This window comes from Lipomyces arxii (genome assembly GCF_038497795.1).
Source record: "Lipomyces arxii strain Phaff 12-163 unplaced genomic scaffold V1512scaffold_2, whole genome shotgun sequence".
Lineage (NCBI taxonomy): Eukaryota > Fungi > Ascomycota > Lipomycetes > Lipomycetales > Lipomycetaceae > Lipomyces > Lipomyces arxii.
The window spans coordinates 1,023,663-1,051,549 of NW_027117701.1; the positions used below are offsets into that span (position 1 = coordinate 1,023,663).

The following is a 27,887-nucleotide window of genomic DNA, read 5'->3' on the forward strand; positions in this document are numbered from 1 at the left end:
TGTTCAAAAGTCCCAACTCGGTCCTCGGGACCGCGAGCGGCGCAAGAAAACGAAGGTGCGGCTTGTCGCGGTAGCACTTGTAGTGGTGATCGGGGTCCGAACTTTATTGATTATCATCGAGAACCTGCGAATTTTGGATTAGAAGTAATGGGGGGTTCGTCATCGCGCCCGTCGAGGAAGATAACAAGACAGGACAGAGCAGTTCTGGATATGAAATTGCAACGGGACAGGCTGCAGCAGTATCAGAAACGGATACAGGTCGTGCTTGATCGAGAGAAGGAGATCGCGAGAGCACATTTGGAGAATGGAGACAAAGAAAGGGCACTTCTTGCTTTAAGGAAACGGAAATATCAGGCTCAATTGCTGGCCAAAACAGATAGTCAATTGGAAACACTCGAGAAATTAGTGAGGAAGAGTATTAGATAATGAGAATTTGTTAGTTAACGCTTGATATTAGACTCAGAGTATAGAATTTGCTTTAGTTGAGAAAGACGTTTTGTTTGGATTACGACAGGGCAATTTGGTTTTGAAGGAAATCAACAGAGAAATGTCTTTAGATCAAGTTGAACGGTTACTGGATGAGTCAGCTGAAGCTCAAACATATCAAAGAGAAATCAGCGATATGCTTGCAGACACAATTACGAACGCAGAAGAAGAAGATATTGAAGAAGAACTTGCGGCGATGGAGCGGGAAGAAATGGCAAAGGCTATTCCAGAAGTACCTCAAAACGAAATCCCACAGATCGAGCCATCACAGACCGAAGCAGAGAGCGAGGAAGAAGAAGAGGAGGAGGAGGAACGACCACAAAAGTCAAGGACCAGACGGCCGGTGGTTCTTGCTTGAGTACATTGACTAGAGATTGTTGTGCATTTATCAAGGTGCATAGATTGTTTTGTAATAAGCTAGTTGTGTATATTAATGTATAGTATTAAAATTATTTGATGAGAGTAATGCATTTTCCAAACATAAAATTAATTGATAGACTATTCCAATTCATCAAGCCAGACCAAAAAGTCAGGTGTAAAGTATGAGATGATCAAAGTAGCTCCTGCTCGAAGGCACCCGTAAGTTGCTTCAAACGCAATTGTCTTCAGGTCAACAACACCTTTCTCAGCAGCAGCATGCAGCATAGCATACTCTCCAGAAACCTGGTAAGTACAAATAGGAACATTCTGAGCCAATTCTTTTGCGTCCGAAACAATGTCAAGGTAGAAAGTAGAAGGTTTGACCATGATTGCGTCCGCCCCTTCGGCCAAATCGCGGATGATGGCACGTCTGGCAAGTCCACGACCACCAGTGGGTAACTGGTACGACTTTCTGTCGCCAAAACTTGGCGCAGACCCAGCTGCATCACGAAATGGGCCGTACAGATTTCCACTGAATTTGGCAGAGTATGACATAAGCATACATCTGTTTGCATAGCCAGCGTCAATAAGTCCACGCTTAATAGCAACGATGCGGCCGTCAATCATGTCAGACGGGGCAACGCAATGAGCGCCCGCTTTGGCATAGTTAACAGCAACGGCTGCAATTCGTCTGACGCTGTCTTCTCTCAAAATTGTTCCGTCCTCTCGGAGAATACCACAATGACCGTGACTAGTATACTCACACAGACAAACGTCGCACATAATAAAAAGATCAGGGAAGTTTGCTCTTAAGGCCTTGATGGTGAGAATGACAGGACCATTTGGATCGTCAGCAGCAGTGCCGACTGGATCCTTGATGCCTTCCGCCAAAGGCACACCAAATAAAATAACAGCCTTAAGACCTTTTGCAACAAGTGTCTCGACATATCCAACGACTTTGTTAACACCCCATCTGCTAATGTCAGAATGGAGCTCGTTTAAACCTGCTTCAAGCCTACCTCTTTTGTCCTGGAAGTGACTCGATTAGCGTTTCTTCGTCAGCATTGTCGGTAATAAACAATGGGTAAATCAACGATGACTTTCAATTAGTTCAAAACCCATCCCTGACAATTAGCACACGCACCTTTGTCAACTGTCGTTCGTTTTGCCATTGTCGTAATAGAGGATGATGATATCCGCCAGCAAGGATTGACGAGATCTCAGTCGGAGCTGAATCAGTAAACGTTGCGACGTGCTTCTTCGTTCCGTTAAATAAACCTGACATTCTGTTTTCACGTAGTAATTGCTGTGACGAGTGTCCGAAGGTGAAATAAAATAGGACGATCGCGAGATGTTTCTCGAGCCGCGCGGTCCAGGTCTTCAATGAACCTTAATTTGAAAGCACAGATACGGCAATTTCTATGCAACTTCTATGCAGTATCTATGGCGGAGGTTGTTTTTTATTATGAGAGTGCTATTCTATATGGACGACAGCTTAGTAAGAAGTAATATCAAAGGCTAATAAGTAGAGATAGACGGCTCGAGGCTTCGAGGGTTAACGATTGCTCATTGAGATATATTTGATAACCTGGTTTGAACGTCACATAACTATGTCATTCATAAGTTTCTATTTGTACGTATCGCTTGACATTTATACGTATCATTTAATATAAAGTTAACCAAATAGCGTCAAGAGATGAGATTGAAAAAAGTATAACATGATGTTAATTTAGGCCGCATATATTGCGGCTGAATAGTATAGAGGCTGAGAATGTACTGTCAGCTTGCGTATGGACCGCGTATGATTGCGTATGATTGCGTATGATAGTCAAAAACACGTCTATAAATACTGATAAGATTTTAAATAATTAGAATATATAAAGAGTAAAGAGTAAATTAAAAAAAATGACACGCGCAGTAACTCCAGTTTAAAGTTTGTCGTGAGTTTAACTTTGACACGAGACTTCACTCACACGTTCAAAGTAGTACTCTTACACTTCAAATCATGGCATCAAGTCATAGCCACACTCACTCAAATCATGGTCACGATGATGGAGGTCATTCACATTCTCATAGTCCACCACCGGAACAAACTTATGGATCTCAGTCGTTGTATGAGTACATCCAACACGATCAGATCTGGACTTTAAACGAATGCGAGCCAAATCAAGGTAGAGATATTATTAAGCCATGGAATGAAAGGTTTGATACGACGAAAGTAAGTTGCTTTTTAAGATTTGTTTGCTTTTACTGACTGGCAATTAGTACCTTGAAAGCGACGCAGATGAACAATTAATCATGCACATACCGTATGGTTCACGAAGAAGTCATGAAATCTGCTGACTGAAATAGATTCACAGGCTCAATGAAGATTTACTCAATACTAATTCGTTCAGGATCAGACGATCATGCTCCCAAGACAATCAAATTGTTTAAAAACAGATCCGATGTCGACTTCTCAATTGCCACAGATCTCAAAGCAGATGAAATCGTTGAACATGCTCCAGGGACGTCGGAAATTGTGGAATATTCTTTAAAACGAGCAATATTTTCCAACGTCAAAAGCTTGAACTTGTTTGTACTTGATAACTACGGTGAAGATACTACTACAATCACTTATATAGGCTTTAAAGGCGAATACAAAAAGGTATGCAACATATTGCTTATCGTCTGGCCATGCTGACTGATTGAGTTATCAAAGGATCCGATTATTACGATCTACGAAGCAGCTGCAAACCCTGCTGATCACAAAAACCTCGTGCCAGAAGAGCATTTCGTTTCGGAATTCAATGACTAATGTATTCGTAGCTATCGTTCAAAACTTCATGTATATCTCCAAATCCAAATATGCAATATAATCATTAGCGGCTGTTTAACCTAGCTACATTCAAACGTCGCCCCGTCCTGTACCCAATGCCCCCTGCCGCGAGTCAGCCGGAACCGAAATCTCCGCAAGCTCGTACGCCTCTGGAATTCCATCATGAATACGCGCAGGCTCACCACTTGCTCCCTCGGCGGTGGCATTCTGAGTAAGCTTGTCATATTCAGACTCAGAGTTCCTCTTCGTTAGCGCTACCAAAACTGCTGAACCAAGAATAATGCTGCTGCCCGCAATTTCAAGCCAATCCGGCGTATCGTTCCAAACCAATTTTTCAAACAAAAACGCATAAAACATCTGTAAATAAAGCATATTGCCCGCTCGTCCAGCTTTCTCACGCTGTAATCCAGCTGTGATCATAAACTGATAGCAGAAGCCACAGATACCAATACTAATGAGTAGTAGCCACTGCGTCGCAGTTCGAGGAAGCACAAATCGAGACCCGGGAAAAAACGCAAGCGAGGTGGTTGAGACAACTGTACAGATGACTGCAAAGTAATTAACAGACAGTAACGGATGTGCCCGTTTGCCGATACATCTTATGACCGTAAACGTTCCGGCAGCACCCAAAACGCCAGTCAGAGCAACACCGACAGCGCCAACTCGTTGGCCAGACGTGACGCCAGATGAAGACGAAGACAAGTCTGAACTAGGCTGCGCAATCAAAATCACTCCAAAGAATGAAATCAGTCCTGCCCAGATATTTATCCTGCTAAATTCCTCTTTCAAGAAAATTGAGCACGCAAATCCAGCAACTGTTGGTGCCAAAAAACTAATCACAGTAGCATCTGACAATGATAGATAGCTGACATGTTAGATATTTACAAACATATCTTGAACTCAACACTTACGTCAAAGAATAGTACATTCCAAACAGTCCAACAAAACCAGTCAACCCTCGTCCAATCAGCAAAAGTCTTACTTCTTTCGGACCAAACGGGGCGTCCGGAACCTAATATAAATAAGCATAAATCCAATACGTGTAATTAACCTTACCTTCTTATATAACATATATATTGTGCAGGCAAGAGTTGTTATACTCATTCTCGCAAACACAATCTGCATGGCGCTAAATGGAGGATCTGATGTGGTTTCTAATATCCGAGTAAAGAGATTCATAGTGCTACTGAACAGTTGGCCAGTTGCAAATAACAACAGTCCGATATTTGCGTCAAACCATGTCTTAACGGAGTCAACCAGTCTATACATCACCATTGAATACCGAGACCGGGATCCTACGTTTCCACTTGGAAACTCCGGCATTCTGCTCTCAAAGTTTGGTTCTTCCATTGCCGTGGTAGAAGATCTTAACAACTCTTCAGATGCGTCACTATGTATCGAAAACGAATCCCTTTCTCCCCGCCAGTCGGTATCATTTTTTAAACCGGAGGCAGCCCGAGCATCCGATTGGGATCGATAATTCAAATCATTGTCCGTCAAACTCAAAGCTGATTCACTGTATGGACCGTCTCTGACGTCTGTTGTATCGAACAGCACTGTCCTGTGTTCCTTTGCTTCCGTCATACTATCATTATGCGGCGATGCCATCACTGTTCCCTCAATTATATCGAATCCTGTGATGAAGCTTATTATAAGTCAAACCCAGTCTAAATAGCCTCTTAATTTCAATCCCGTTCAACAACAAACAGTCACCGGCCTCAAAAAGATCCAGCACTTTTGTCACTTTTCTCGCCTTTGTCGGAGTCCCATCGCACTTTCCCGATTTTTAGAGTTTTGAAAAACGTCGATAACCCCGGAGCTAAGATTCTTCTGGCTAGCTCGACACTATGACTTTTTCACGTGCCCGCACCTATCATATTCCGTGCTTTGCAGCCCAAGATAATATGGCTACGTCACGTGAATACGTGCCAGGGCTATCCAGGGGGGAAAGGCTGTTCATCTTCGACATAAATTTATTTCTTTTCGACTCAAATAACAGAACCCTTTCAATTAGCCAATGAGATGGGTAAAATGGTATGGGCGCACTTAGCTGTGCCTGTTAAAGTAATAATGATTTGGACGACAAAATCTTGGCTGATGTATATAGGAAGTATCGCTTGATGTGATCTTACCAAGTGGACAGGCATTTCGGTAAATAGACGCGTTCGGCACTGTGTATGTAATTAACAATGTCAGGTGGAAAAAGCATCACGATGAATGGTAATTTGATTGACGGTATGACGCGTTTAAACCTAATTGATAGGGTATCTGTTCTAAAAGACCTGGTAATTGTCTTGCGGCAAGACGACAATCAAATCTCCTATCGCGCTTTAGCATCAAACAATCTGCCGGTGCCAGACTCTATACTCGAACCCGTTTTGAGCGATTACTTTAATCTTTCAATCAAATTGTCACGATTATATCGCGAGTTCGGTGTGCGCGACAGTTACTTCAAGAAAATTTCGCCGTCATACACCGGCATTCGAATTCTACGGCAAGATCCATGGGAAACTTTAGTCACGTTCATATGCAGCAGCAACAATAACATCAAGCGTATCACACAAATGGTAATACAACTCGCTATTACTCTGCTAAATCTAATCGTTTTTAGATTGATAACCTGTGCCGCACGTATGGTGAATACATCACGACATATAACAATATTGAATACTACACTTTTCCTCGCCCGGTATCTCTCTGCACGTCAACCTGCGTCCAGACACTACGCGACCTGGGTTTCGGGTACAGAGCAGCATACATTTACAAAACAGCATTGCAGGTCAACGAGTGGGAAAGCGCAGGCAATAGTTTATCACAGCTTCGTGGCCAACCATACGAACAAGTCAGAGAATTTCTTCTTGGATTCAAAGGTGTTGGACCAAAGGTCGCAGATTGTGTCGTAAGTCTCCATTTATCTCACAAGGGAAAGGCTAAATATATACTGCCAGAGCTTGATGGCATTTGATTGCCATAGCTGTGTTCCCATTGATACTCACATCTGGAACATAGTCCAGAAACGATACGCCACAACGGCACAACTTCGCGCGTCCGCAAAATCAAAAACAATGTCCAAAATCATGTACGATACACTTAGTCAGCATCTACGCAAATTATGGGGTCACTACGCAGGTTGGGCTCAAGCCGTATGTTTCTTGCTGCTTTGCCCATATATTTAAGCTAATATTACCACCAGGTTATATTTATATCCGAACTGCGAAAAAATGAGTAATGTCTCAATTAAACTATTCCCTTCGTGTACAATTCACCGCCTTCAGACTTCAAGCAAGTCATCTTCTCCTTATGCTCAGATTTAAATCGTAACAATCTGGTCGTAAAATAATATGTTACAGAATTAACCTGCCGTTTCAGTAGGTATCATTCAATGAAAAATCTCTCCAAACTCAATTTCTTTGCCATATTTAGATTGCGAACGGATTCAGCGTCCGCACTGTCAAACATGGCAAGCTCTTACCCACCTCCGCTCGCAACAAAATAGGCACATGCTGTAACTCTCGGATCTCCTGAATCAACTGAGTTCCCTCAACACGTGTGACCACGTCCTCCAAATAAGCAGCTAGTGGGCTCATGTCTGTCCCCGCATCATCAATGGCGTTGATCTTGGTCATCGACGCCGTCCGCTGCGGGCGTCTCGCCGTTTGACGTGCTGGCGAGCGTCGTGTTGGCGATGGTGGCAAGCTCTTAGACACATTCACGCCTCCTTCTTCTTCGCCATTAAACAAGGTAGACTCGTCTTCAACAGAGAGTGACGCAATCTCCGCCATTTTCTTGGTTTCATGATCTTGCGCCGCAGCAGAATGTAGACTAGACACTCGACGGTATTGTGATCCACCGTACTCAGACTTATCTCTCTCGTCGTCTGGGACATAAGTGGCAGAATCAATACCCTTCTCCCAGTACAGTTCCAACAGCCGGGTCGTTTTGTCAAATTCCGCCTTCTCCAGTGGCAGCTGGTCACAGTGAACACGCTTCTCAATGCCAAATTCAGGAATAAGAACATCAAAAGCGGACTCATAAACACAAATGACAATAGCATCTCGTATAAGCTGCCCAGTAGAGCTAGACAGGTTGTTAATAGCCTCGCATAAAAATAGATGAATTGACTGTTCTTGTGCGTGCTTTGACGCATCTTTGCGATCATTACAATGATCAGCTAGTTTAGTTAACGCCTCAAGATCCATCGTGTAGTCACCTGAAATTTCATAAGCAATAACCAAAAAACTACAAGCTTTGAACATACGATTATTCAAAACAGCATCAAGCTGTCTATGGACTAATAAATCGGCATACTGTCTTGTGGGTGACGTAAACGTCGTGTAGACCGGTAAGTTCAACAAGTAATGCGATTGCTCGCTCTTCTCAACCTTTCCAGCAACAAAATACTTTGCTCTTGAGAACGTTTTCAAAAGCAAAGTTTCAAGACCCTTCAATCTGTCTTCGTCGCCAATCTGAAACAAAGCATTCTGAAGTTTGGAGCTTGATGAGCTGTCAATCGGAATCCCAAGCAACTTCAGCCTCTCAACGAAAGTACTCAACCGGTGCACGTTAGGGTTCTGGTGACGGCGCAAAAGTGCACGGTCACCCAGCTTCTGAACCAAAATACTAGCAACAATCGAATTTACTTTGATCATCACTTCATCGACTATTGGTGAAGATGCTTTCCGATCCAATATGTTGGTCTCAATTGGAATAATCTCATCTTCAAGTTGGTTCAGAAGGTTTAAATACGGCAATTCTGTTGCAGCGGCATTCAGTCGTCTTTTTCGAAATCCAAGCGAAATATCCTAAATATTGTTAATAACATTCGACAATAAAATAAACTCGTTACCTTAAGAATAAGAATATCAGCAGCTGCTTCATGAGAAATACCGTCATTGACAATACCCAGCAGATCAGTATTTGACAGTTTTGTCTTTGCGTTAATCACACTTTTTCCAATCCACAAATTGGAAATATCGTAAGTGCTGGTATTCACATCCAGTAATACAGAAAATGTGACCTTCTGAACGTTAGGCTCTAGAGACACAAACTTCTGGAGCAAGACCTCTGGCAGCATCGGAACAGTCTTGGTAACCATGAACACTGCTGTTCCTCGGGCTTTGGCTTCTCGATCCACAGGAGTATTTGCTTGGATGAAATGAGTGACATCCGAGATATGAACCCCGATTTGGATTACCGAATCACCAATCTGCTTAACATGTATAGCTTGCTCAGCATCTTTGCCGTTGACGCATAGCGAGTACACCGATTCTGACTCAAACGATCTTCGGCCAGTAATATCATCATTTGCTTGAGACAGATTTGACAGACTGTTGATAACAGGGTCAGAAAACGTGTCGCTCATGAAACCGTCGTCACGTAATATAGCATTAATCTTAACATTATGGTCTCCCACAGTTCCAAGGGATTCAATTAGCATTCCAAATGGATGCAAAGACGTGATGGGCCATCGCTTGATAGAAGCCACAAACAGAATGTTTACGTACTTTTCGTGATTTTCCACGAAATCACGCGGCGCTTGTTCAGTTGGAATTGCAATCAGCGGAACACGCTTGTCTGTAGGCTTGAACCACACAATCTTGGGCCTGTCGTTTCGGTTACTTTCATGCCCTTCTCGACGGTCAGACTCTTGCTTCTCTTTAGCGGCTTGGGATGAAGGACGCAAAAGTCCAAGTGTGCCACTGTACACTTGACCGGGTGTTCGCTCAATAACTGCAACCACATGCCCAGCGTACAATGGGCGACTGTCATCGCTGATTTCGTCCTCTTCAACCAGAAGCAGACCTTGGCCTTCGACTTCAACGTCGTCATTCTTCTTCTGTATGGGTCGAGTTCGAAGACTTCCACGGCGTTGTAATCCAGAATTTTCATCACCGTCCTTTCTCTTTTTCTTTTCTTCTTTTTCGCGCTTAGATCCCCAGACTTCGTCGACAGTCAACAATTCAACGGCCACAATATCACCTTCAAGTGCACGATTCCGGTCTTTGGAGCCACAAATATAAATGTCAGCGTCCAAAAGGCCATCGGTGGAAACGTAGGCATCAGATCGATTCTTTTTGTTGACGCGTAGCGTACCAGTCACCAAACGCCCTTCAGCAAGCAACGAAGGAATTGCGGCTTGTGTAAGATAAGGCAAGAAAAGCGACTTGCGCTGTTGTGATTGAATCTGCGCAATCTGTTGCTGCTGTGCTTGAAACTGAGCCTGGGCATGTTGAAACTCTTGAGAAGGCATGGCCATTGGCATTTGAGACATGTTTTGTGACAAGCGCTGTTGAGAATTCGCATGCATACCAGAATTCTGATTCTGAGGCGAGGCATACTGTTGTTGCGAGAAAAGTGGAATGATTCCAGGTTGAAAACTACCAGATCCAAAGTGTGGACTACCCATAGAGTTAGACATTGACGATCGTGTTCGATGACCAGGATAAAATTGTCCCTGAGGACTTTCCATCTGTTGCTGTTGCTGCAGCGGTTGCGGTGCTGGAACCGACTGTTGCGGCGAAAACTGGGTACTGCTGCGTCGCCAATCTCCATCAAAATTGCGGGATCCAGATCGCGAATGAGAGTTGCTTCGTCGGTCGTGATTGTCGTTGAACTTTGGTGGGAAGCTGAAATTGGTCTGATTTGATCTGGATGAATCATCAGAAAACTCGGTAGCACCGCTGTGGCTACGAGAGTAGTTGTGGCGAGACTGGTCTGATTGCTTAGAAGGCGGGAATTGGTATGACGCAGTCTGATTTGATCCTGAGTTGTTTGTCGTTGTCGCACCTTGTTTCTGTTGTTGCGCCAATTGTGCTGCTCTCTTTGCTTCAGGTAAAGCAAGCGAATGGCGCCGGGTGTGACCTTGACCACCACCGCTATTCCGGTTCGGATTTCTGTTCAAAGGACCTCCGCTATTGGACTCATACACAGACGACGTGTTTTGCGTTGGTACAGGAGGTGGTCCCATGACTTGAAATCCAGGAACTGAGGACTGAGTTCGTCTATGGCCAGACTGGCTTGTAGTAGATTGTGAAAACGGAGCATATGAAGAATTTGAAGGCGCGAATCCTGATGGCATTACGGGTGAACCCTGAATGCCTTGGGGATTCAATAGACCTGCCTGAGCAAATTGTTGAGTTTGAGCCATCAGCTGTTGTTGTTGTGCTTGTAGAAGTTCCATCTGCTGCTGTAATGCTAGCTGCTCAACTAATAGAGTTAGTATCATAAAAACGTCAACCATTAGCAGCCTAATTTTCTTACTCATCAACGGTGTCAACTCAGAGGGCGATCGCCGGTGAGCTATGTGTAAGCCACGGGAGCCACGACCTGAATGATTCTGCATCGTGATCTGGTTTAACGACGCGTGGCCGATAGAATTGCAATCGATGATTCAATCGTTACAGACGGGTTAGGCGGGTAATAAATGTTCTCTGAGTGAGCTGATTTCACGCGATCCGTCAATATAGCAGAAATGTAAACAGTTAAAACAAACTCCAGCAGTAAAGCAATACGATTGTTGGCCAATATGATAAAGGAAAGTACGTTTCAAGATTGAAAACAAACTTGACACTTCTTTTGCTGATGGAATTAGGGGAAGAGCCGATCCGAGGCGTGGGCTATGCAGTAGTGTAATAATAAGGGTTTTGTAGCTATTTTACATTTTGTCACCGGAGCTACTACTATACAAACACTTTTGGCCCAAAAAATTAAACATCGCAGCATAATAAAGGCATACACGTCATGAAACCATTACAAAAAGTCCCCTTGACTCCTTCGTCCAACTTTAAACACTGGTACTCCTCGTTTCAATCTTCGAGTACGAGGATCTACCAATCCTTCTCGAAACGCTAGAGAGCCGTCTTTGAGGACTGGAACCACATTTTTTGGCATGAAACCTAATGGATCGTCGTTTCCTTTATGGTAATTATCGTTCCAATTTCCTAACCTCCCAGTGCGTTGAACATGTGTAGACTTAATATTTGAGCCGTTAAACAACAAGCGAGGTCGACTTTTTCTACCTGGGCGAACAGGAAACTCGCGAGATGGAATACCTGCGTCGTCACTTGTAATGTCAGGAAACGGAGACCTTGCTACAAACTTCATTGACTGGCGTATGGCAACTGTACCTATCTCCTTCCGCTGGTGTTGCTCGCCAAAAGAGAGAATTTCCGCAAACGGATATTTTTCATGTCTTTCAAGGTCACCGTTAAATAAATTTTTTTCCCCATCGTTAGCTGCGGTGTCTACCTCTTTCTCAATAGAAGTAACTGATACAGACCGCACACTCTCATTCGTTGTGGCAGGAGGGCTGCTCGCCACTATTGACTCCAGTGACGCGGCAATTCGGTTCTCCAACGAGCTGCCTAAGATATTTTCAGTTACTGACTTTGATCGTTTCAGTTTGCGCTTCAAAAGCCCCAACTCTTTTCGAAGTTCACTGCTGTTTTGCTGTTCCGCTTCTAAATGCTGCTTGACAGTCTTGAGTTCCTTTTCTTGTTCTGCCTGCTTGGCTTGTAGACGCTTGCTCTCATCATGTACTGCCTTCATTTGCGTTTGCAATCGACTCTTTTCAGCCTCGTCTTCAGTAAAGTAGGTCTCCCATTTAGCTTTTTTAACAAATAACTCTTCCTTCGCTTTTGCGTGTTCTACTAGCACACTGGCACGAATACCGCATTTTGAGCATGGGTCGATCGCAACTGCTGGTGCCGGATACAGATCTTCAGTGGATCTTGCACCCGATGGTGATAAAGATTCAGACTCTTTTTGCTGTGAACTGGGCGCTAACGAGGCCAGGGAACGACAGGCCCCAAAATTAATTTGTGAGTCTGTCGGCAAGCTTTCAGTGGAGCGTCGAGGCCGAATAGGTTCAGGCCGATATCGAGAAGAAGTCAATGGTACAGATACCGGTACCGCATCGCTTGCAAGCGGTTGGCTTGGAGAAGAACGTGAACCTTGCGGACGCCGACCAGACCAGTATGGGTCCATGTTTTCCGGTGGTGATTCATGACATATTTTTTCTTCTGGACCCGTGAGCGGGTTATTGTTGATATGTACTAATGCTTCATTCTTCGTATTATATGACCTGTATGAAGAAGAATTTGGTAAACTCAAGGCCGGCTGTTGGTCGTAGGATCTACCGTATTGATTTGGTGATATGTAAGAAGATCCTTGCGCCCAAGAACTTTTCGCGCTATCGGATAAAGCAGGAGAAACTGGAGATTTCCTACCGTATGTATCTGTTACAGGTTGTGAGCCCGCGTAAGAATACGTGAGCGGCCTGGGTGGCCAAATTGGCGTAGCTGACAATTTTGTAGACTGACTATATGCTCGACCTTTGCCTTCACTAAGCTGCTGACATAAAAATCCAGGCTGGGCACTATCTATATGGCTTAATGTGTTGTTGCGATCGACTGGTGGGCTTTTGCGACTAAGTTTCGGCAAATTGATTTTGTTCCAATTCTGCAGCGATGGCGGAGGCCCAGAGTACGGTTTGTCAACCGCGACTCTAGTCCTACTACTGAACGTAGGCTCCGGTAGTATAATTTTGCGGCTATCTGGAAGCTGTTTGCCAGCGATTGTTGGAGTTGTCACTGCTGCTGGCACTGAAGATGACGAAGATTGAGATAATGGCGACGACGTAGACTGCGATGACGAAATAACAATTTCCGGCGGTACATTCAGCTTTACTTTGCTTAAAGAGCCAAGCCTCATGCTATCTGCTGCGTAAGGCATTGTTTTAGCAGAAAGGTCTGAGGACGCTGTAGGCTTAGAAAGTCTAGCTGTGGATGCACGAGCAGAAACTAAAGTGAAAGACGTTCCCCCTACCTGAGCCGATGGTGATGATGATGACACAGGGGCTGCCGGGATGCATACCGATGCACGACTCCATGACGGTGAGCTTCGATAAGCATCTTGAGTGTATCCCAATTGAGTGAATGCAAGCTTTCGCGCGGGCTGTATCGAAGTTAGACGCAAAAAGCGAGTAAAAATTGTACAGTTCTTTACCTTTGGCAGCTCGGAATATGATGATGTGGCGGCACCAAACTGTTGCGATAAGTCACGAGGGCTTTGATTACTATCGGTAGAACTTTGAGTATCAGGCACCGTGCTATTGGTTTGCGAACGAGCCCATTGTCGCCGTCTAGTGTCATTACTCGGTCCGGTGTTACTTGCGAACGCATTCGACTGCGGCATGCGCATATCTGTAAGCTGTTGTGGGGAAGGCAAAGGCGCGACCAGTTCTGGCTCCACTTTCCGGCGCTTTGCCGAGCCAGTCGATGGATCTGAGCCCAATGACTTGCGCTTAAAACTAAAAATGTCGAGCATTTCTTTGCACATCTAAAGTCCAAACACTTCAACTGGCAAATGTTGGTCCTGTTGTAACTCGGAGTTCTGGTGTAGTTGCAGTATTATCCACTTATAGCTCTCAAAGGTGTCGATAAATGCTTATGATTGTAAATGTAGTAATCAAACAATTTTACAGTATGTTCTTCATGATTCCAAGTAATAAAGAACAAAATTGTGACTTTGCGGAGAAGTGCATACTCGACCGTTTAACTCTACCGTTTTAATTGAACCGCGTTGATATTGCACAAATTGAATTCGCGACTGGTCATGTAGGCAGAAAGATATCGAGCCAGTCGACTCTGATTTTCAAAAGCCCAAAAAAAACGCGTTAATTTGTGAAAGCAGAATGTTTTTTGTTGGAACTGAAGAGCAAAAACAACGTGTGGTGAGTGGATACAGCCGTTATACGTAAACGAAATGAGCAGCAAATTCCACAACTTGGTTACGATCGATACCGTGTCGCGTTTGACGGTCACTAAACCCTCAATACTTGCAACCACGTGCTAATTCCTTAAACTGTATTTAAGAATAGATTTAAAGTGAATTACTCACAATTAATTTGAACTAAATACAAAACAAAGTCTGAATATATCACAAATACCATTGAAACTGAGAAAATTTAGTATCAAATCACGAGAACCACAATCCCGGTTGATCGTCACAGAAGACAGAACCTTATTTTGACAGGGTGAACAGTGTAGGTCATGTCGTACCATGTCGAGCCACCAATAATGCGGCTTTGCGGTGATATCGACATAAAATAGTATTAAAATCAAAACGTTATGCAAACTTTTAATTTTCCTCCTAAATCTAATAAATGTACATGAATTTGTGCCTTAAGTAGTCCATAACTTCGCCGTTCCGTCCGCTCCTGCACTGAAAAGCCATGCTTCCTTAGAGTGCCAACACACTCTTAAAACACCGAGTGACTGAACCACACTATGCCCTTTTAAGACCTTCAGAGGCACAAGCAACGGGTTCTTCAACAAATCATCATAGACTGTTCCGTGGAACACGTTGATGTGTCCATCGTCGCTGGCCGAACAGAAAAGCGGTAGTCGAGTGTGAAAACGAACATCTCGAACAGCACGCGTATGATATCGCAGTGTTCGGTATGGTTTTGCACTTAAATCGAGATCGTGCCACGTGACTCGTTTATCGTATGACCCAGTAATGACATTGTCACCTTGTGGATGTATATCAAATGAACTTATCCATCGTGCTCCTGGTTGTAAAGCCTTGGTTAAACTTTGAGTAGACAAATCGTATATTCGAACATATCGTTGAGTCTAAACAATTAGTAAACGTTAACTTTTCAGTGGCATGAAACTTACCGCAACATAAAGCATAGGCTTAAACGGATGAAATTGAGCACTTTGAATAATACCCTTTGACTTTCTAAATGGTGACTGAGTGTTGTGCTTTGAGAGTTGATGTACAAGAACTGCCACGTTGGCACCTTCAGGTGACACACTTGTAAAGTAATCGCCTCTTCTGTGCCATGAAATCTGCTTCACTGTCTTACGGCACACAACCACGACATCCACACCTTGTTGCTGTAGCTTGGCTGACGGTTTTGTCCATCTGCATAACGGCTCCTTGTTAACATTTTCAACAGGAGCTGGTTGAGCTGCATAGCCCCATCCAGCAGCCAGTCTCTCTTCTCCGATTGAGTCGGTTACAGCATCAAAAACTGGAGGCAAACAGATGAAAATTTTGTCACCACTAGAGTCAAGTTAGTTTGCATAAATTAAACCAATCGTGTTACACATACGCAGCAACAGCCAAAAGGCCACTTTCTTTTGCGGGATTCCACTCAACACTCTGCACAGGTTCATCTTTGTCTCCAATTTCAGCCTTCCAAACTTCACGGCCAGTCAAGACTTCCCAAATGCGAACAGTACCGTCATCGGCACCTGTAGCAAGCCACAAGCCAGATGGGTCAACACTAATAGCACGAACACGACCTTTATGTCCTGTGTATGTGACTGAGCATTTGATCGGAAACGGTTTTAGATCCTGTGGGGAGGGCAGCTTAGGGATCAAGGATTCGGGATCAATGTTAAGCTTGTTTTTACGCACACGAGGTGCGATATACAAGTCCAACGATCTCTCAAATCTTTCGCGCACAAAATTTTCATATCGAGAAACCGAGCGCAATGAAGCAAACTTCTTTGGCACATAATTTTTTTCTCGGTCCATTGGATCGATCTTTTCCCAGGCTTCCTTCTCTTCCTCGGTCAAAAGATATTCAGCAGGTGGGTTGTAACTCTCATCATTGGTTGGCTTTGCCATTTTTGGAGCTGTGATGTGCATGATATGTGGCTGTTCTTCCGGTAGATCGTCCGCCCATAGATCATATGCTGGACGATCTTCTTGAAGAGTCTTAGGCTTGTTCGGAACAATTCTGCCGTCACGAATAGCACGAACAATTTTCATGATCCGCTTTGCTTCGTGCTTCGATGGTACAAATCTGCGCTTGGGTTCTGGCGCAGCAGAAAGCGGCATCACTTCTGTCTTTGATGTAAACCACTCAATGGTATCTTCATACGGGTTGATATCGCCGGCGTTTTCGCCCAACTGAATCTTCTTGATCAATTCCAGTTCCTCTTTCGTAAGTTTCAAGTCTGCGCCTGACTCACGGTCAACAAGTCCAGTCCAGCCTTCAGGAACTTCGATACTGTCTAACAAGCTGTCGAGTGCAGATCCTACAGCCGGGCGCATGATGCGCTTACCATTGATATCGTAGCCAACGTGTGGGTATTCGTCATAAGCCGATAGCGGGACATTTCCGATCGTGTTTATCTCCTCAAGGTCACTATCGTCACTCGAATAATGAGGATCAATCTCATGGTAAATAGCACGAGGTTTCCCATCTGCCCCAGTGGTATAATAGGCAATCCTGCCGTCTTCATCTGAAAACGATGTTTGGCTCTCAGCACTGGTAACACTATATTTGCTCAAATATTCATCCTCATCATCACTTTCTTCGCGCTGCACAACTTCAGCCGATTCCTCTACATCAGCTTCATCTTGTTCTTCTTCCTCAAACTGTGAAACCTCTTCATCTTCATCATCGTCCTTCTCATCATCAGCATCCTCTTCTTCAATTTCTTCACCTTCAGACTCTGAAATTCCACCATCAAGCAACCCGGCAAGATCTTCTTCGTCTTCCCCGCTACCACTATATTCGTCTTCTTCTGCTTCGTCGCCGTCGTCGTCTTCTTCTGCTTCATCGTCAATAAGATCAAAAAATTCCCCTTCCTCATCCGACTCGGCTTCTACATCTTCCTCCTCGTCGCTAAATACAGGATCTTCAATTACTGGCGCTTTCACGACCTTTGCCTTTGATGAGCTTCCACTAGGCTTTCCGTTTGCAACAAATTTCGGCGCAGTAGACTTAAATTTTGGCTTTGCTAATTTACGCTTAGCCATGTTGTCCGATATTTAATATACAAAACTAATTTGTATTGCCTTTAAAATATCTTTCTGATGGGAGTTTAAAAAACTTCCTTACGGTTGGGACTATGATACAAACTTAAGGTTCAAGTGTTAAAGCCAGTTTACAACGCATGTATGGCATATACCATTAAAAGACGCAATACTTGCAACAGAACATGCAAGTAACTACTGGAAATCTTAGCAGTAGCAACGTCGACCCTGCAAGAATCATACGCAGATGGAACGGACGGACGAACCAGACAAGTTAGAAGTGTTTGCAATAGCTATTTCTGCATTACCATTAGAAGCACTACATACTGAGCAGGCCAGAATTGAACATGCAGCCAAACATCTGGAGCGGTCGAATCGTGAAATTGAGCAGTACATTACAGAGACAGATGACGCAGAGGAAAAAGAGGAGATGAAGGAAGTGATTCAAGAAAATGAAGATGTCATGCTTGATCAGAGGGTCCGGCTAGAGATGCTACGATCTGAGATTTCTCGGAGACGATGAAGCTGAACGTGTCCACATCTGTATTTGCAGAGTCTGCTGTCATTGCATTTTCTGGAGTGACATTATAAGAGCATACTCATTCCTGTGACTATGGTATGGCTTACATGTATACCTTGGTAACGTACACGCAATGTACTAGGCATATTACTCATATTTGCTTTGAGTGATGAATTTAAAAGCATTGCCTAATCAGACCCTCTGGATATGACTACTCCCTTTGCAAAGCGCTATATTAAAGCAGTTTATATTCAAAATAATACTATTTTGATTGGCTTAACTCAGTCAATCATGGCACCAGCGTCGAGCGTTGTAAAAAAATCAGGGGCTTTTTCAAGATGTGCAGAATTAAGCGCCAAATATTAAGGTTAAGCTTTAAATCCTAAACTGGTGATGCTGCCGCATTCGTATTCATTTCATTCAAGCTTTACTCCGCTGTCATTTATGTTTATATTGGTAGCATATGCACGGCTGCCAATCTAGTTGGCCTGGCTTTAATCTATCGTAAGATAAATTCCATGATTATGGATTACCTCCATTACTATAAAATAAACGGCCGTGTGCAACCAAATACAAAGGGTGAGCCCGCAGGAAACACTGCACACAAGTTCAACTTCTCCTTCTGTTGGCTCGGCTTGATAACACTGATTGGTTCATCTGCTCATCTTTCACAAGACATGTTACCGCTCGCACACTGGCAGCGTTTGCTAGCAGGAAACGGAGCAAAAGGGCCGCGGCAGCAAGTTGCTGTAGTTACCGGTTTATTGTGTATAGTGCTCTGGCTTCTTGCTATAAAGTCTCGACAAAACAACACTCAAAGCGAGAAAGAAGCTCCTTTAATTCTTTCTCCAATTCCAACATTCCGACATGTTACAGTCTATAGACGAGCTCCGGACGTAATTTACGAGAACTTTCTTGACTCGGTTTTGATCACACTCAAGCAGTCTTATTCTGGCACGTATAACGCCGAAGTTTGGCCAAACAAGATTTTCCAGACAGCTAAGTACGTCGACAAGCAGTATGCTGAAGCTGTTCAGTCATGGACACTCTACAATAGTGAGTTTGAGCATATCGTAAGGTCACATTTCGGTAGCTTTCAATACACTTTGCTAATATGATCTAGCTTATGGATGACAAGTCGGCAAAGACATTTGTAGAGGAAGCATTTCAAAGTACACCACAATTAGTGCAAATTTATAATACATTCCCCAATCCAGTGATCAAGGCAGATTTGCTTCGCTACCTATTGCTATATCTTTATGGTGGTGTTTATGCGGATATTGATGTTTATTGCCGCAAGCCAGTCGATCAATGGGTCCCTAAAAGTATCTGGGATTCAAAAGCGGACGTCATTGTGGGAATAGAGCTAGACGAACCGTTCGCTACTGCAGAGTCTCAGCGCCTTAGAGGTTGGCATAGACCGTTCGGATTTGCGCAGTACACAATTGTTGCCCGTCCGTTTGCTAAGCCGGTTAGAACTGCAATTGTACGCGTTGTAGCACACGCTTATCATCTTGCTCGACTAAAAGGCAAGCAGAGTCCTGCAAAGCTGTCAAAGTACTCCGCTGAAGACATTTATGAGGTTAGTGGACCCGGTGTCTGGACAGACGCTCTTGTTGACTCTATGAACTACAAAAAAAATGACGTTTCCTGGGCTCAGTTCCACGATATTAAAGAACCTGTTAGTATGAGTACCGAAGGTGGGATGATTGTTGTTCTTCCAATTCAATACTTTGGCAACGGACAAAAGCATTCTAACGCAGGTGGCTACGATCAGCCTGAAGCTTGCGTTACTCATATGTTTACTAAAAGCTGGAAAAGAAATAGCTGGTTTGTTTAGTCTTTGCCTTGCCTTGTTTTTTCCTGATATCCCGCAAAGCTGTGACTCCCAGCCTTTGTGGTGTTGTTTTGTTTTGTATATAAGATGTAGTCGTTCATTTGGTGGATTTGAGATTTTACTTTTTTTTTTTTTTTTTTTGGAGTTCATATTTGGCCATTTGTATTCAGCAATAAATACATTCATTGCTTTGTTTAAAAGCTGAAAATATATGTGTTTTCATTTGCTTCCCCGGTTTTTCAAATAATCCAAGGGTGTCGTACTTAATCACATGCTAATCGTTTTCTCTCGAGGCAGGATCAGAATACAATCATTTGAACTTACAGGCAAGCCATGCTCCGTTAAAGCAAGCTTCTGAACTGTATAGTTTCTACCAATAGCTGTGTTGGTGAGATAAGGTACTCGTTTGTGCATCATTCGTAAATCAAAAGTCGTTGTCGATCATTTGCAGTTTATTTTCACATTACCGCATTTGTACGACGCACAATCATGAAGAAGATTTCGGTATTTGTATTTTGTGAACTTGATGGCTTTTATCTGATTTGTGTGTACTATAGACGGTTCTGACCGAGTTTGTGTTATCATTAATTGCAACTGTGCTGGAAGTTATTAGCTTTTGGAATGCTGTATGTTGTATTTACATTTCTCGCGATGTTCTAACGTATCACAGAAACTGTATAGTTCTGTGTTCTCACGTCGACCAGAAACTCAGTTGCTTGATCAAATGCGAGCTGCATGTACATATGATGAGTGGCTGGTTTGTTTATATACGCAATTACTGCTGCAGTATGTTAATGACTGCAGGATCTGGCTTACAGTCTTGACAATGTACTAGCGAACGACTTGTGGCGTGCCAATCCAAAGTCTGCGAACTATGACTACAAGTTGATATCAGAGCGACTCGATGCCATTATGGAAGCAAAGGAAATGGGTGACGTGACTGCATTAACCAATATCTTAAGATCTGGGCTTGTGCGAAACATTGGGAATATAGCAAATAAGAAACTATTTGCATACACTGGGTATGCTTGTTGTTGGCGTGTATCAGCTGTGGAACTAACTCTGTTTAGAACAAAGTTTCTAATTGAAAAATACAATCTTGAAGTTATTGACAGCTTGCGCTATTTACTCAATCATCCTTCATCTCCTTTGTTAACTACGCAAACCAAGCTTGATCTGGTACATGATACACGACAGTCTTACGGCCTTTCAACATTGGTACTGCAAGGTGGAGTTTTGTTTGGTCTTAGTCATTTAGGCGTTGTTCGAGCATTGCATCAGCACAAACTTTTACCAAGAATAATCACCGGAGTTGGCGTTGGTGCTCTAATAGCGACATTAGTCAGTGTGCATCGAGATGACGAATTACCTGAATTCTTAAACGGAAACGGAATCGACCTGTCGGCGTTTGTAAAGCAACGCCCTGCCGAGCAGTTTCAAGGACTGCTACGAGTCAGGCGATTGATCGAAAAAGGTTATCTGCTTGATATGGAAGTGCTAGAAACGGTTGTGAGGGACAACATTGGAGATTTGACGTTTGAAGAAGCTTATGCGCGTACAAGGCGAGTACTCAACATCACAGTTCATACTAATGACAACTATGTGCCGTCTCTATTCAACTTTCTGACCACCCCGAACGTGTTGATTTGGTCAGCAGCTTGTGCTAGCAATGCCATTCCGGGACTCTACGAAGAAGTGCAACTGATGTGCAAGAATGAGCGTGGAGAAATTGTGCCATGGTTACCTACAGGCGCACCAATCCGATGGAAGTCGTGGTCTTCAATTCCTCGAGAAGAAAGAGAGGCGCCGTACACACGAGTGTCTGAACTTTTCAACGTCAATCATTTCATAGTGTCGCAGGCCAGGCCATACATTGCTCCTTTTATGTCACAAGATATTCATCTCGGTGCCCACTCGTGGCGTTCAACATTGATTAGAGTAATGGGTTACGAGATTCGACATCGTCTTTCACAGCTCGAAACATTGGGTCTATTGCCTTCATTACTTCGCCGTCTGCTTATGCTCGACGATCGTCCGTTGATGAACTCTGAGACCATCACAATAGTCCCGGACCTTTGTCTCCACGATTTCTGGAAACTGTTTGTGGATGCGCCCAGGACCAGAGAAGACATTAACTACTGGAGTTTGAAAGGAGAACGTAGTACATGGTTTGCGTTACCGCTCATCAGACAGCGATGTGGTATTGAGTTTGTATTAGATGGGATTTACGACGTCATGTTCCAGAATCGACGGACGCGTAAACTTAGTTAGTTCAGTTTTTTTATTTTTTGTATGCAAACGGAGTTTTGGTATTTTACACATAAAAATGTAACAAAAGTCGAAGAATACTGAACTCAGGACTGGGGTGGCCAAAAATAGTAGGTTGGGTTAGGGTGTGTGTCCGCGTTTGGAATGCATTGGTTTAATTCGTACTAGCGTCGAAATTAATCTGTGTGTTGGGCTTTGCAAGTCTCGTCTGGCTCTCTCAAACGCGATATACAACCCCTTTTATTTGTCGCTCTTTATTTCAAAGAAATAGATTCTAGAATATAGAAAACATGCGTTTCATCACAGCTATTGCAACTGTTCTTGCTGCTGCTAACTCTGTCGCTGCCATTGGCTCGGTAAGTGGTCGATATTGAAGAATGTGAGATGTTTCTGGACTAACGCGCATGTTTTTTACAGCTCGGCTTCGACTTGGGCGCCCAGCGTAATTCTGACTCTGCTTGCGTATGTTTTAAATAAGAAGTTCAGACTGGACAATGTTCTGATTCCGATAGAAAACTACTCAGGATTATCTTGCTGACTTCGAGACAATCTCCTCTCAAACAAACATTGTCAGAGTATATGCTGCTTCAGACTGTGGAACCCTCGAAAACATTCTTCCTGCTGTATGTTTTAAACTGTGTTTGTTCCGAATGGCTGTGCTGATCTAGTTTTAGATACAACAAAGTGGATTCAAGCTTTTCATCGGTATATGGCCAAATGACGATGCTCACTATGCCGCTGAAATTGCTGCATTGAACGCCTATCTCCCAACCATCGATGCTTCCAGTATCGTTGCTGTGACAGTTGGTTCTGAGGCCCTTTATCGTGGCGATATGAGTCCTTCCGCCTTAGCCGACAAAATTAACGAAGTCAGAGGTATTGTTCATGGAATGGACGGATTCGAAGGTGTTCCTGTCGGGACTGTCGATTCATGGAACATCATTGTTGACGGTGCGTCGGCTCCTGTTATTCAAGCCAGCGATCTCGTCATCTCTAATGCCTTCTCGTACTGGCAAGGACAGACAATGGCGAACTCATCATACTCGTTCCTCGACGATATTATGCAATCGCTTCAAACGATCCAGACCGCTAAGGGATCGACTGATATTGACTTCTGGATTGGTGAGACTGGCTGGCCTACCGCTGGTGGTGCTTTCGAGGCTTCCGTCCCGTCAGTCGACAATGCTGCTCTTTTTTGGCAACAGTCTATTTGTGGAATCCGCGCCTGGGGAATCAATACTCTTGTTTTCGAAGCTTATGATGAATCATGGAAGCCTCCCACGTCTGGAATCAGCGGTGTTGAGACTCATTGGGGTGTCTGGACTAACCCCGGCACTGACCCTAAGTATTCTCTAGATTGCAATTTTTAGACAGTAGCAATTCAAGTGGTGCGGTTAAGGTTGATTTTCAAGTGTATATGGGGCGGTACAGTGATTAGTCCAATTACGAAAGATTTACAGTAATTTAGATTAATAAGCTATTTTGCACTATATGTGGATATCTAGTTCTTGATCAAAACGTTTCTGTTGTAGTGATCATCTTGTTTTTTATGAACCGACTATATTATTGGAATTTTTAGTATTGTTTACCTAGGTAAATAATAAAAACTTTGTCATCTTTTTTCTGAAGTTGAGTCGATTTAATCGATTAACTAATCTGTAATTCTTATTTATTGCAATAACTTGCATTTTCCTTGCAATACTGTGATTTTTAAAGACAATGATTTGCCATATTAAAAAATAATAATTAGTCATCAATACTTCAATTCAATTTATCTAATTATTTCAATTATATACGTGATAAATATGATCATATGGAGGTGAAGACAGCATTTTCAGGGGTTGACATAGCAAATCGACGTGCATTAATCACAAGCGCAGACCTCGTTCTATTTTTATGCCAATAACATTTGGTCATCCCTGTAACAGATGATTTAAGCATAAACAACTATATAAACAAAGAATACTCTCAAGTTCAAAGCGTGTGTTAGTTATGGTGGGACTTGAGAGCCAGCGCTGTGCATTGTTGACCACTTTCCGGACTTAGACTAGCGTGGACTAAAGCGGCACTGTGCAGTGATGAGTCAACATCTCGACTGCCTTTGAATACTTCTCGCCAAAGCACAACCCCACTCAAAGTCCTCTCTCTCAAGTCTGAGTGTAGACTTTTTTACGTCAATACCTATATATATATATTTTAAAGCAGTTAATATTTGCAACTATGTCTTCATCCTCAGCAAGACTTCGAAAAGATGTCGCGTCGCTGTTTAAGACTTCTTTCCATCCAGACATTGTTCTTCCCGAAGATGGTCCACAAGAACTAAGAGCGATAACGTTACACTTACTAGGACCACCGTCAACGCCATATTCAGAAGGTGCTTGGAAGCTGACGTTGAGGTTGCCAGACAACTATCCACAAAGTCCACCAAAGGCGTACTTCGAGACCAAAATCTTTCATCCCAACGTGGCTGTTGCTACCGGCGAGGTTTGTGTCGATACGCTTAAGCGAGATTGGAATTCTTTACTGGATCTACGGCACGTGCTGCTTGTAAGCGCTGGACTTTTATATGCTGGAGAAACCTGTTAATTTTTCATAGGTGATTCGGTGTTTGCTAATTGAGCCCAACCCTGAGTCGGCTTTAAATGAAGAAGCAGGAAAATTACTTTTAGAAGACTTTGCTGATTTCGAACGTATGGCCCGTTTGATGACCTCGGTGCATGCTCTAAAACGAAGTACGTTTGCACCAGCGCGGTCCGAATCAGAAACCCCAATCTATGCTGATGCTACAACTGGTACGAGTGACGATACGACGACTTCTGTCGAGAATAAGAACGTGCTGCGACCGGTCGAGCATAATCAGCGTGGATATACAGTACCTTCGACACAGACATCACCGTCTAAACCATCTGGAAAGGGAAAGGACGCGACCGCGAAACCGAAAAAGAAAATGGGCATGAAGCGGTTGTAGCTTATTTGTGAATCATGACTGTATTATTAATTTTAAGACAACCAAAACTTTGACTGCCAGATTCTTGACCAAAAAAGTTCTAAAATAGTGTACAAATCTGTTTCGCGCCACGTATATAAAACGCGTCTAAATCTCCTTGAACAAACGCCTTCGCTCACCTCTGGTCGTGCTTTGACCATGAATTGTAGCTGCTCGGTTAAGCCGTAAATCTTTAAGCCCACTGCCACCAAATCCTGTTCTGACTGGACTAGTACTTTGCACGTTATTATTGTGCTCGTTCAATGGCTTGATATTCTCCATCAAAATCTGCCGACTAAGCCTCCGTCTGTGATCTTTTTGCGTGACACCTCTGGCTATCATGGCGTTAGACACAGAAGTCAATATTTCGACAAATTCATCGGAAACTAGACTTAGTGCTGTGCCAAACCTCAGCTTGGTAAGGAACTCAGAATTGTTGGAATTGTACAAGTTTTCAACCGACTGTCGTTCGACTCTATCGTCCAGCGAAGCTTTGATCATTCGGGCTTGTTCCTCCAAGTTATCAACATTCGTATCCAAATAGCCTCGCAGCCATGACAGTTCGGTAGCCCGATGACTTAAAATGTCGTCTCGCTCCCGCTCTGTTCTCGCGACTCTGGCCTTGACTGCCTCAACGGCACGTTCGGCATCTGATGCTGCATTCTGCAGTTTATCGTTCAGCAACTGTACTTGCTCTTGCAATAGCTGCACTTGCTCCTTATAAATGTCACGTCTTTGATTTGCAAAATCAATCTCTCGCTGCATATCTTTCTTGATCACTGTTTCCTGATCTTCAAGCTGCGTCTTGAATGCACTTTGAATACTATCTGATGACAATCTGACGCGTTGGATCTCCTCCTGAAGAGACTCCAGCTTGTTCTTTAACGAGCCTGTATCTCGTTCACTATTCAACAACCTTTGCGTAAGATCTGCCGCAGTCGCATCTGCTCTCTCCCTCGCGCGTTTCGCTTCTTCTAGTTCGGCACGCAATACGACTCGAGAGTCTCCAGTCTCAGTTGACAACTCTCCGGTAATTGTTCGACTTGGCGAGGGACGCCGAGGGTACGGAACTGCGCTTTCATCGGACGCATCCTCATCGTCGCCTTCAGAGACTTCAGCTTGCCGCGTTTTGAGTTGATCTGCAAGGACCGTAACAAGCCGCTCAAGCGGATCAAGTTTTTTCTTTAAAGCATCACCGAGAATCTTTTCCAAAGTTGCATCATCAACGTGCTGATCCAGTTTTGCAGCTTCTGAAGCCAATCTAATGCGCTGCTCGCTAACGGCACTGTCTGATAGCACCGACTCCGTTTCGTCTCCACTATCGTTATGACTGTCACGAGCAGGAACGGTCTTGGTCAGACGGCTGACGATGCCATCTAATTCTTCCTTTGATAGCTCCCGCGCCGGCGTGCCACTTTGAACAATCGGCGTAAACCTAGACGGGCGACGGTCTGATGGAGTTTGGAACTGCTGCTTTTTGTTATTGTCAGAACGATGAAGCTCAGCTTGAGACCCGTTGTCGCTAAACTCAAATGGAGAGTCCAGGGTTTGATGAGATCCACGGAAGCTAATGTTAAGACCGCCTTGAGCCAAGCCATTCATGTTGTTTACAAAAGTTGGAGGTACAAAAGCTGCCGCAGTGGCAGACAAAGGCGTGACTGGAGTTCGGGACGGGATTAAAGGAACAGGGCCAGAATTTTGGACTGGCGATTGATGTTGATAGTATTGAGGAACAGCAGGTGCGACTGCCTGAGGCATATACATTTTAAAGGAGTTGTAGCCTTGATTGTATCCAACTTCTGGTGATGCAACATGCAGAGAACTAAATGACTCTGGTTGTGGTTGCTTGACTTGTCAGCAAATATCGCATTCCCAGCAAATCATCATACGTACTGGATTGAAAACAGCTAAAGGCTGTCTTTGGTCGCGAACATTAGACACATGCTTATTTGCTAAATCATTAATTGACTGTGATAGAGCACTAAACAAACAATCTCACCTTTGTCGTTTGGAATTTGAACTACGGCACGACCCGTAGTCAAAGCCTGCCGAAACTCATGAATTTCACCCGTCTTTGTAAACATTGGCGACAACTATATATTAGTTCAAGTTTCGTATCACGATTCGGTTGACTAACAGATTCACAGTTGCAAATAGCCCACTCCTGTACCCGCTTCTCATATGCCTGCATCTCAGATCCCGAAAGCAAGTTGGGCTGAGAGTACACCAAGTCTCGAGGTAGGGAAATAACTACTTTTCTTTCACCCCATATAACAAATGATTTAAATCCCGTAGATTCTTCCTGTTGACTGTTCATATCATTGATCCGTTCAACTGCCCGCGGCTCTGACTTAGGGGTAGGACTGAAGTTATTTGAACTCATCCAAGACTGAACGAGTAACTCTGCAGACCGGTCGTAATCAGGTGAGTTGGATGATTGTGTTTGAGTAGAATCTACAACTGGACTCGAAGGTTGTTCACGCTGAGTGTAGGAAGGCTCAGACAAAACTAACGTTGTAGGTCAATAGACTGACATTGGGTCTTAAGAACAAAACTATTTACCTTCGTTCTCAGGTATTGAGGGATGATGAACATGGTTAGCGGACATTCCAGACATAGATCTTCTGGATGTAGCAGAAAAAGATCGTTTATACTGGACCGACATTTTGCAGTGGATGAACCAAAAAATGAAAGAATTGCGAGTAAACTGTACAACTTAAAAAAAAGAGTGAAATGGAATTGCGCTATGTCTTTGGATAAGGGGTCCGAACCACAACAAAGCCAAAAATAAGTACGTCGACCCTTGCCGCATTAGTCACGCCCCTTTTTTTTT

The 27,887-nt window shown here is 43.6% G+C and overlaps 14 protein-coding genes across 14 annotated transcripts; 8 read left to right on the plus strand and 6 right to left on the minus strand.

Moving 5' to 3' along the window:
• The first annotated feature begins 60 nt into the window (after nt 1-60).
• Nucleotides 61-966, plus strand: V1512DRAFT_220899 (Snf7-domain-containing protein). Its single transcript, XM_066913704.1, has 2 exons — nt 61-405; nt 458-966. The coding sequence occupies exons 1-2, from the start codon at nt 148-150 to the stop codon at nt 842-844; spliced, it is 645 nt and encodes a 214-aa protein (XP_066773804.1). The 5' UTR covers nt 61-147; the 3' UTR covers nt 845-966.
• Nucleotides 915-2,324, minus strand: V1512DRAFT_71959 (uncharacterized protein). The gene is made up of 3 exons (XM_066918492.1): nt 1,991-2,324; nt 1,866-1,945; nt 915-1,819 (listed from the first exon to the last, which is right to left on the minus strand). Exons 1-3 carry the CDS (start codon nt 2,129-2,131, stop codon nt 985-987), a joined length of 1,056 nt encoding a protein of 351 aa, XP_066773805.1. The 5' UTR covers nt 2,132-2,324; the 3' UTR covers nt 915-984.
• Nucleotides 2,325-2,769: 445 nt separating this feature from the next.
• V1512DRAFT_289551 (galactose-binding domain-like protein) lies at nt 2,770-3,843 on the plus strand. Its single transcript, XM_066918180.1, has 4 exons — nt 2,770-3,064; nt 3,112-3,155; nt 3,199-3,493; nt 3,539-3,843. Exons 1-4 carry the CDS (start codon nt 2,852-2,854, stop codon nt 3,641-3,643), a joined length of 657 nt encoding a protein of 218 aa, XP_066773806.1. The 5' UTR covers nt 2,770-2,851; the 3' UTR covers nt 3,644-3,843.
• On the minus strand, nt 3,734-4,933 carry V1512DRAFT_202195 (uncharacterized protein; the record flags this gene model as incomplete). Its single annotated transcript, XM_066913252.1, has 3 exons — nt 3,734-4,529; nt 4,576-4,676; nt 4,721-4,933. The coding sequence occupies 3 exons, from the start codon at nt 4,931-4,933 to the stop codon at nt 3,734-3,736; spliced, it is 1,110 nt and encodes a 369-aa protein (XP_066773807.1).
• A 625-nt stretch (nt 4,934-5,558) lies between these two features.
• V1512DRAFT_258565 (DNA glycosylase) lies at nt 5,559-7,065 on the plus strand. Its single transcript, XM_066915463.1, has 7 exons — nt 5,559-5,728; nt 5,772-5,815; nt 5,861-5,884; nt 5,928-6,231; nt 6,276-6,563; nt 6,613-6,807; nt 6,858-7,065. Exons 1-7 carry the CDS (start codon nt 5,687-5,689, stop codon nt 6,891-6,893), a joined length of 933 nt encoding a protein of 310 aa, XP_066773808.1. The 5' UTR covers nt 5,559-5,686; the 3' UTR covers nt 6,894-7,065.
• Nucleotides 6,843-11,244, minus strand: V1512DRAFT_289554 (uncharacterized protein). The gene is made up of 4 exons (XM_066918181.1): nt 10,925-11,244; nt 8,511-10,870; nt 7,923-8,466; nt 6,843-7,874 (listed from the first exon to the last, which is right to left on the minus strand). The coding sequence occupies exons 1-4, from the start codon at nt 11,004-11,006 to the stop codon at nt 7,084-7,086; spliced, it is 3,777 nt and encodes a 1,258-aa protein (XP_066773809.1). The 5' UTR covers nt 11,007-11,244; the 3' UTR covers nt 6,843-7,083.
• A 169-nt stretch (nt 11,245-11,413) lies between these two features.
• Nucleotides 11,414-13,990, minus strand: V1512DRAFT_245898 (uncharacterized protein; the record flags this gene model as incomplete). The annotated part of the gene is made up of 2 exons (XM_066914402.1): nt 11,414-13,618; nt 13,670-13,990. 2 exons carry the CDS (start codon nt 13,988-13,990, stop codon nt 11,414-11,416), a joined length of 2,526 nt encoding a protein of 841 aa, XP_066773810.1.
• Nucleotides 13,991-14,777: 787 nt separating this feature from the next.
• V1512DRAFT_220916 (NUC169 domain-containing protein) lies at nt 14,778-17,579 on the minus strand. Its single transcript, XM_066913705.1, has 3 exons — nt 15,786-17,579; nt 15,346-15,736; nt 14,778-15,300 (listed from the first exon to the last, which is right to left on the minus strand). Exons 1-3 carry the CDS (start codon nt 17,444-17,446, stop codon nt 14,848-14,850), a joined length of 2,505 nt encoding a protein of 834 aa, XP_066773811.1. The 5' UTR covers nt 17,447-17,579; the 3' UTR covers nt 14,778-14,847.
• Nucleotides 17,549-18,410, plus strand: V1512DRAFT_72183 (uncharacterized protein). Its single transcript, XM_066918493.1, has one exon. The coding sequence runs from the start codon at nt 17,691-17,693 to the stop codon at nt 17,964-17,966; it is 276 nt and encodes a 91-aa protein (XP_066773812.1). The 5' UTR covers nt 17,549-17,690; the 3' UTR covers nt 17,967-18,410.
• A 230-nt stretch (nt 18,411-18,640) lies between these two features.
• V1512DRAFT_203037 (uncharacterized protein) lies at nt 18,641-19,803 on the plus strand (the record flags this gene model as incomplete). The annotated part of the gene is made up of 2 exons (XM_066913279.1): nt 18,641-19,036; nt 19,087-19,803. 2 exons carry the CDS (start codon nt 18,641-18,643, stop codon nt 19,801-19,803), a joined length of 1,113 nt encoding a protein of 370 aa, XP_066773813.1.
• Nucleotides 19,804-20,030: 227 nt separating this feature from the next.
• On the plus strand, nt 20,031-22,124 carry V1512DRAFT_234367 (acyl transferase/acyl hydrolase/lysophospholipase). Its single transcript, XM_066914059.1, has 5 exons — nt 20,031-20,304; nt 20,358-20,426; nt 20,471-20,557; nt 20,605-20,822; nt 20,871-22,124. The coding sequence occupies exons 1-5, from the start codon at nt 20,290-20,292 to the stop codon at nt 22,069-22,071; spliced, it is 1,590 nt and encodes a 529-aa protein (XP_066773814.1). The 5' UTR covers nt 20,031-20,289; the 3' UTR covers nt 22,072-22,124.
• An 85-nt stretch (nt 22,125-22,209) lies between these two features.
• V1512DRAFT_258580 (glycoside hydrolase superfamily) lies at nt 22,210-23,689 on the plus strand. Its single transcript, XM_066915464.1, has 4 exons — nt 22,210-22,424; nt 22,486-22,530; nt 22,581-22,691; nt 22,743-23,689. The coding sequence occupies exons 1-4, from the start codon at nt 22,359-22,361 to the stop codon at nt 23,436-23,438; spliced, it is 918 nt and encodes a 305-aa protein (XP_066773815.1). The 5' UTR covers nt 22,210-22,358; the 3' UTR covers nt 23,439-23,689.
• Nucleotides 23,690-23,794: 105 nt separating this feature from the next.
• Nucleotides 23,795-25,097, plus strand: V1512DRAFT_258583 (ubiquitin-conjugating enzyme/RWD-like protein). Its single transcript, XM_066915465.1, has 2 exons — nt 23,795-24,615; nt 24,665-25,097. The coding sequence occupies exons 1-2, from the start codon at nt 24,289-24,291 to the stop codon at nt 25,034-25,036; spliced, it is 699 nt and encodes a 232-aa protein (XP_066773816.1). The 5' UTR covers nt 23,795-24,288; the 3' UTR covers nt 25,037-25,097.
• Nucleotides 25,036-27,780, minus strand: V1512DRAFT_258584 (uncharacterized protein). Its single transcript, XM_066915466.1, has 5 exons — nt 27,617-27,780; nt 27,192-27,562; nt 27,054-27,147; nt 26,948-27,006; nt 25,036-26,899 (listed from the first exon to the last, which is right to left on the minus strand). The coding sequence occupies exons 1-5, from the start codon at nt 27,717-27,719 to the stop codon at nt 25,163-25,165; spliced, it is 2,364 nt and encodes a 787-aa protein (XP_066773817.1). The 5' UTR covers nt 27,720-27,780; the 3' UTR covers nt 25,036-25,162.
• Between the last annotated feature and the right edge of the window lie 107 nt (nt 27,781-27,887).

Coding starts and splice junctions, on each gene's coding strand:
- V1512DRAFT_220899 (XM_066913704.1), top strand. CDS start 148: ATGGGGGGTTCGTCATCGCGCCCGTCGAGGAAGATAACAAGACAGGAC. Junction 406..457: donor TGGAAACACTCGAGAAATTA/GTGAGGAAGAGT, acceptor GCTTGATATTAG/ACTCAGAGTATAGAATTTGC.
- V1512DRAFT_71959 (XM_066918492.1), bottom strand. CDS start 2,131: ATGTCAGGTTTATTTAACGGAACGAAGAAGCACGTCGCAACGTTTACT. Junction 1,946..1,990: donor ACGAACGACAGTTGACAAAG/GTGCGTGTGCTA, acceptor ACTAATTGAAAG/TCATCGTTGATTTACCCATT. Junction 1,820..1,865: donor TCACTTCCAGGACAAAAGAG/GTAGGCTTGAAG, acceptor TGACATTAGCAG/ATGGGGTGTTAACAAAGTCG.
- V1512DRAFT_289551 (XM_066918180.1), top strand. CDS start 2,852: ATGGCATCAAGTCATAGCCACACTCACTCAAATCATGGTCACGATGAT. Junction 3,065..3,111: donor AAAGGTTTGATACGACGAAA/GTAAGTTGCTTT, acceptor ACTGGCAATTAG/TACCTTGAAAGCGACGCAGA. Junction 3,156..3,198: donor CAATTAATCATGCACATACC/GTATGGTTCACG, acceptor TGACTGAAATAG/ATTCACAGGCTCAATGAAGA.
- V1512DRAFT_258565 (XM_066915463.1), top strand. CDS start 5,687: ATGGGTAAAATGGTATGGGCGCACTTAGCTGTGCCTGTTAAA. Junction 6,232..6,275: donor TCAAGCGTATCACACAAATG/GTAATACAACTC, acceptor AATCGTTTTTAG/ATTGATAACCTGTGCCGCAC. Junction 6,564..6,612: donor CAAAGGTCGCAGATTGTGTC/GTAAGTCTCCAT, acceptor ATATACTGCCAG/AGCTTGATGGCATTTGATTG.
- V1512DRAFT_289554 (XM_066918181.1), bottom strand. CDS start 11,006: ATGCAGAATCATTCAGGTCGTGGCTCCCGTGGCTTACACATAGCTCAC. Junction 10,871..10,924: donor TGAGTTGACACCGTTGATGA/GTAAGAAAATTA, acceptor TAACTCTATTAG/TTGAGCAGCTAGCATTACAG. Junction 7,875..7,922: donor TGATGCTGTTTTGAATAATC/GTATGTTCAAAG, acceptor ATGAAATTTCAG/GTGACTACACGATGGATCTT.
- V1512DRAFT_220916 (XM_066913705.1), bottom strand. CDS start 17,446: ATGGCTAAGCGTAAATTAGCAAAGCCAAAATTTAAGTCTACTGCGCCG. Junction 15,737..15,785: donor GGCCTTTTGGCTGTTGCTGC/GTATGTGTAACA, acceptor ACTTGACTCTAG/TGGTGACAAAATTTTCATCT. Junction 15,301..15,345: donor AGCCTATGCTTTATGTTGCG/GTAAGTTTCATG, acceptor CTAATTGTTTAG/ACTCAACGATATGTTCGAAT.
- V1512DRAFT_72183 (XM_066918493.1), top strand. CDS start 17,691: ATGGAACGGACGGACGAACCAGACAAGTTAGAAGTGTTTGCAATAGCT.
- V1512DRAFT_234367 (XM_066914059.1), top strand. Junction 20,558..20,604: donor GTACATATGATGAGTGGCTG/GTTTGTTTATAT, acceptor TAATGACTGCAG/GATCTGGCTTACAGTCTTGA. Junction 20,823..20,870: donor AAACTATTTGCATACACTGG/GTATGCTTGTTG, acceptor AACTCTGTTTAG/AACAAAGTTTCTAATTGAAA.
- V1512DRAFT_258580 (XM_066915464.1), top strand. CDS start 22,359: ATGCGTTTCATCACAGCTATTGCAACTGTTCTTGCTGCTGCTAACTCT. Junction 22,531..22,580: donor GTAATTCTGACTCTGCTTGC/GTATGTTTTAAA, acceptor TGATTCCGATAG/AAAACTACTCAGGATTATCT. Junction 22,692..22,742: donor TCGAAAACATTCTTCCTGCT/GTATGTTTTAAA, acceptor ATCTAGTTTTAG/ATACAACAAAGTGGATTCAA.
- V1512DRAFT_258583 (XM_066915465.1), top strand. CDS start 24,289: ATGTCTTCATCCTCAGCAAGACTTCGAAAAGATGTCGCGTCGCTGTTT. Junction 24,616..24,664: donor ATCTACGGCACGTGCTGCTT/GTAAGCGCTGGA, acceptor AATTTTTCATAG/GTGATTCGGTGTTTGCTAAT.
- V1512DRAFT_258584 (XM_066915466.1), bottom strand. CDS start 27,719: ATGTCGGTCCAGTATAAACGATCTTTTTCTGCTACATCCAGAAGATCT. Junction 27,148..27,191: donor CTATTTGCAACTGTGAATCT/GTTAGTCAACCG, acceptor ACTAATATATAG/TTGTCGCCAATGTTTACAAA. Junction 27,007..27,053: donor TCAAATTCCAAACGACAAAG/GTGAGATTGTTT, acceptor TTAATGATTTAG/CAAATAAGCATGTGTCTAAT.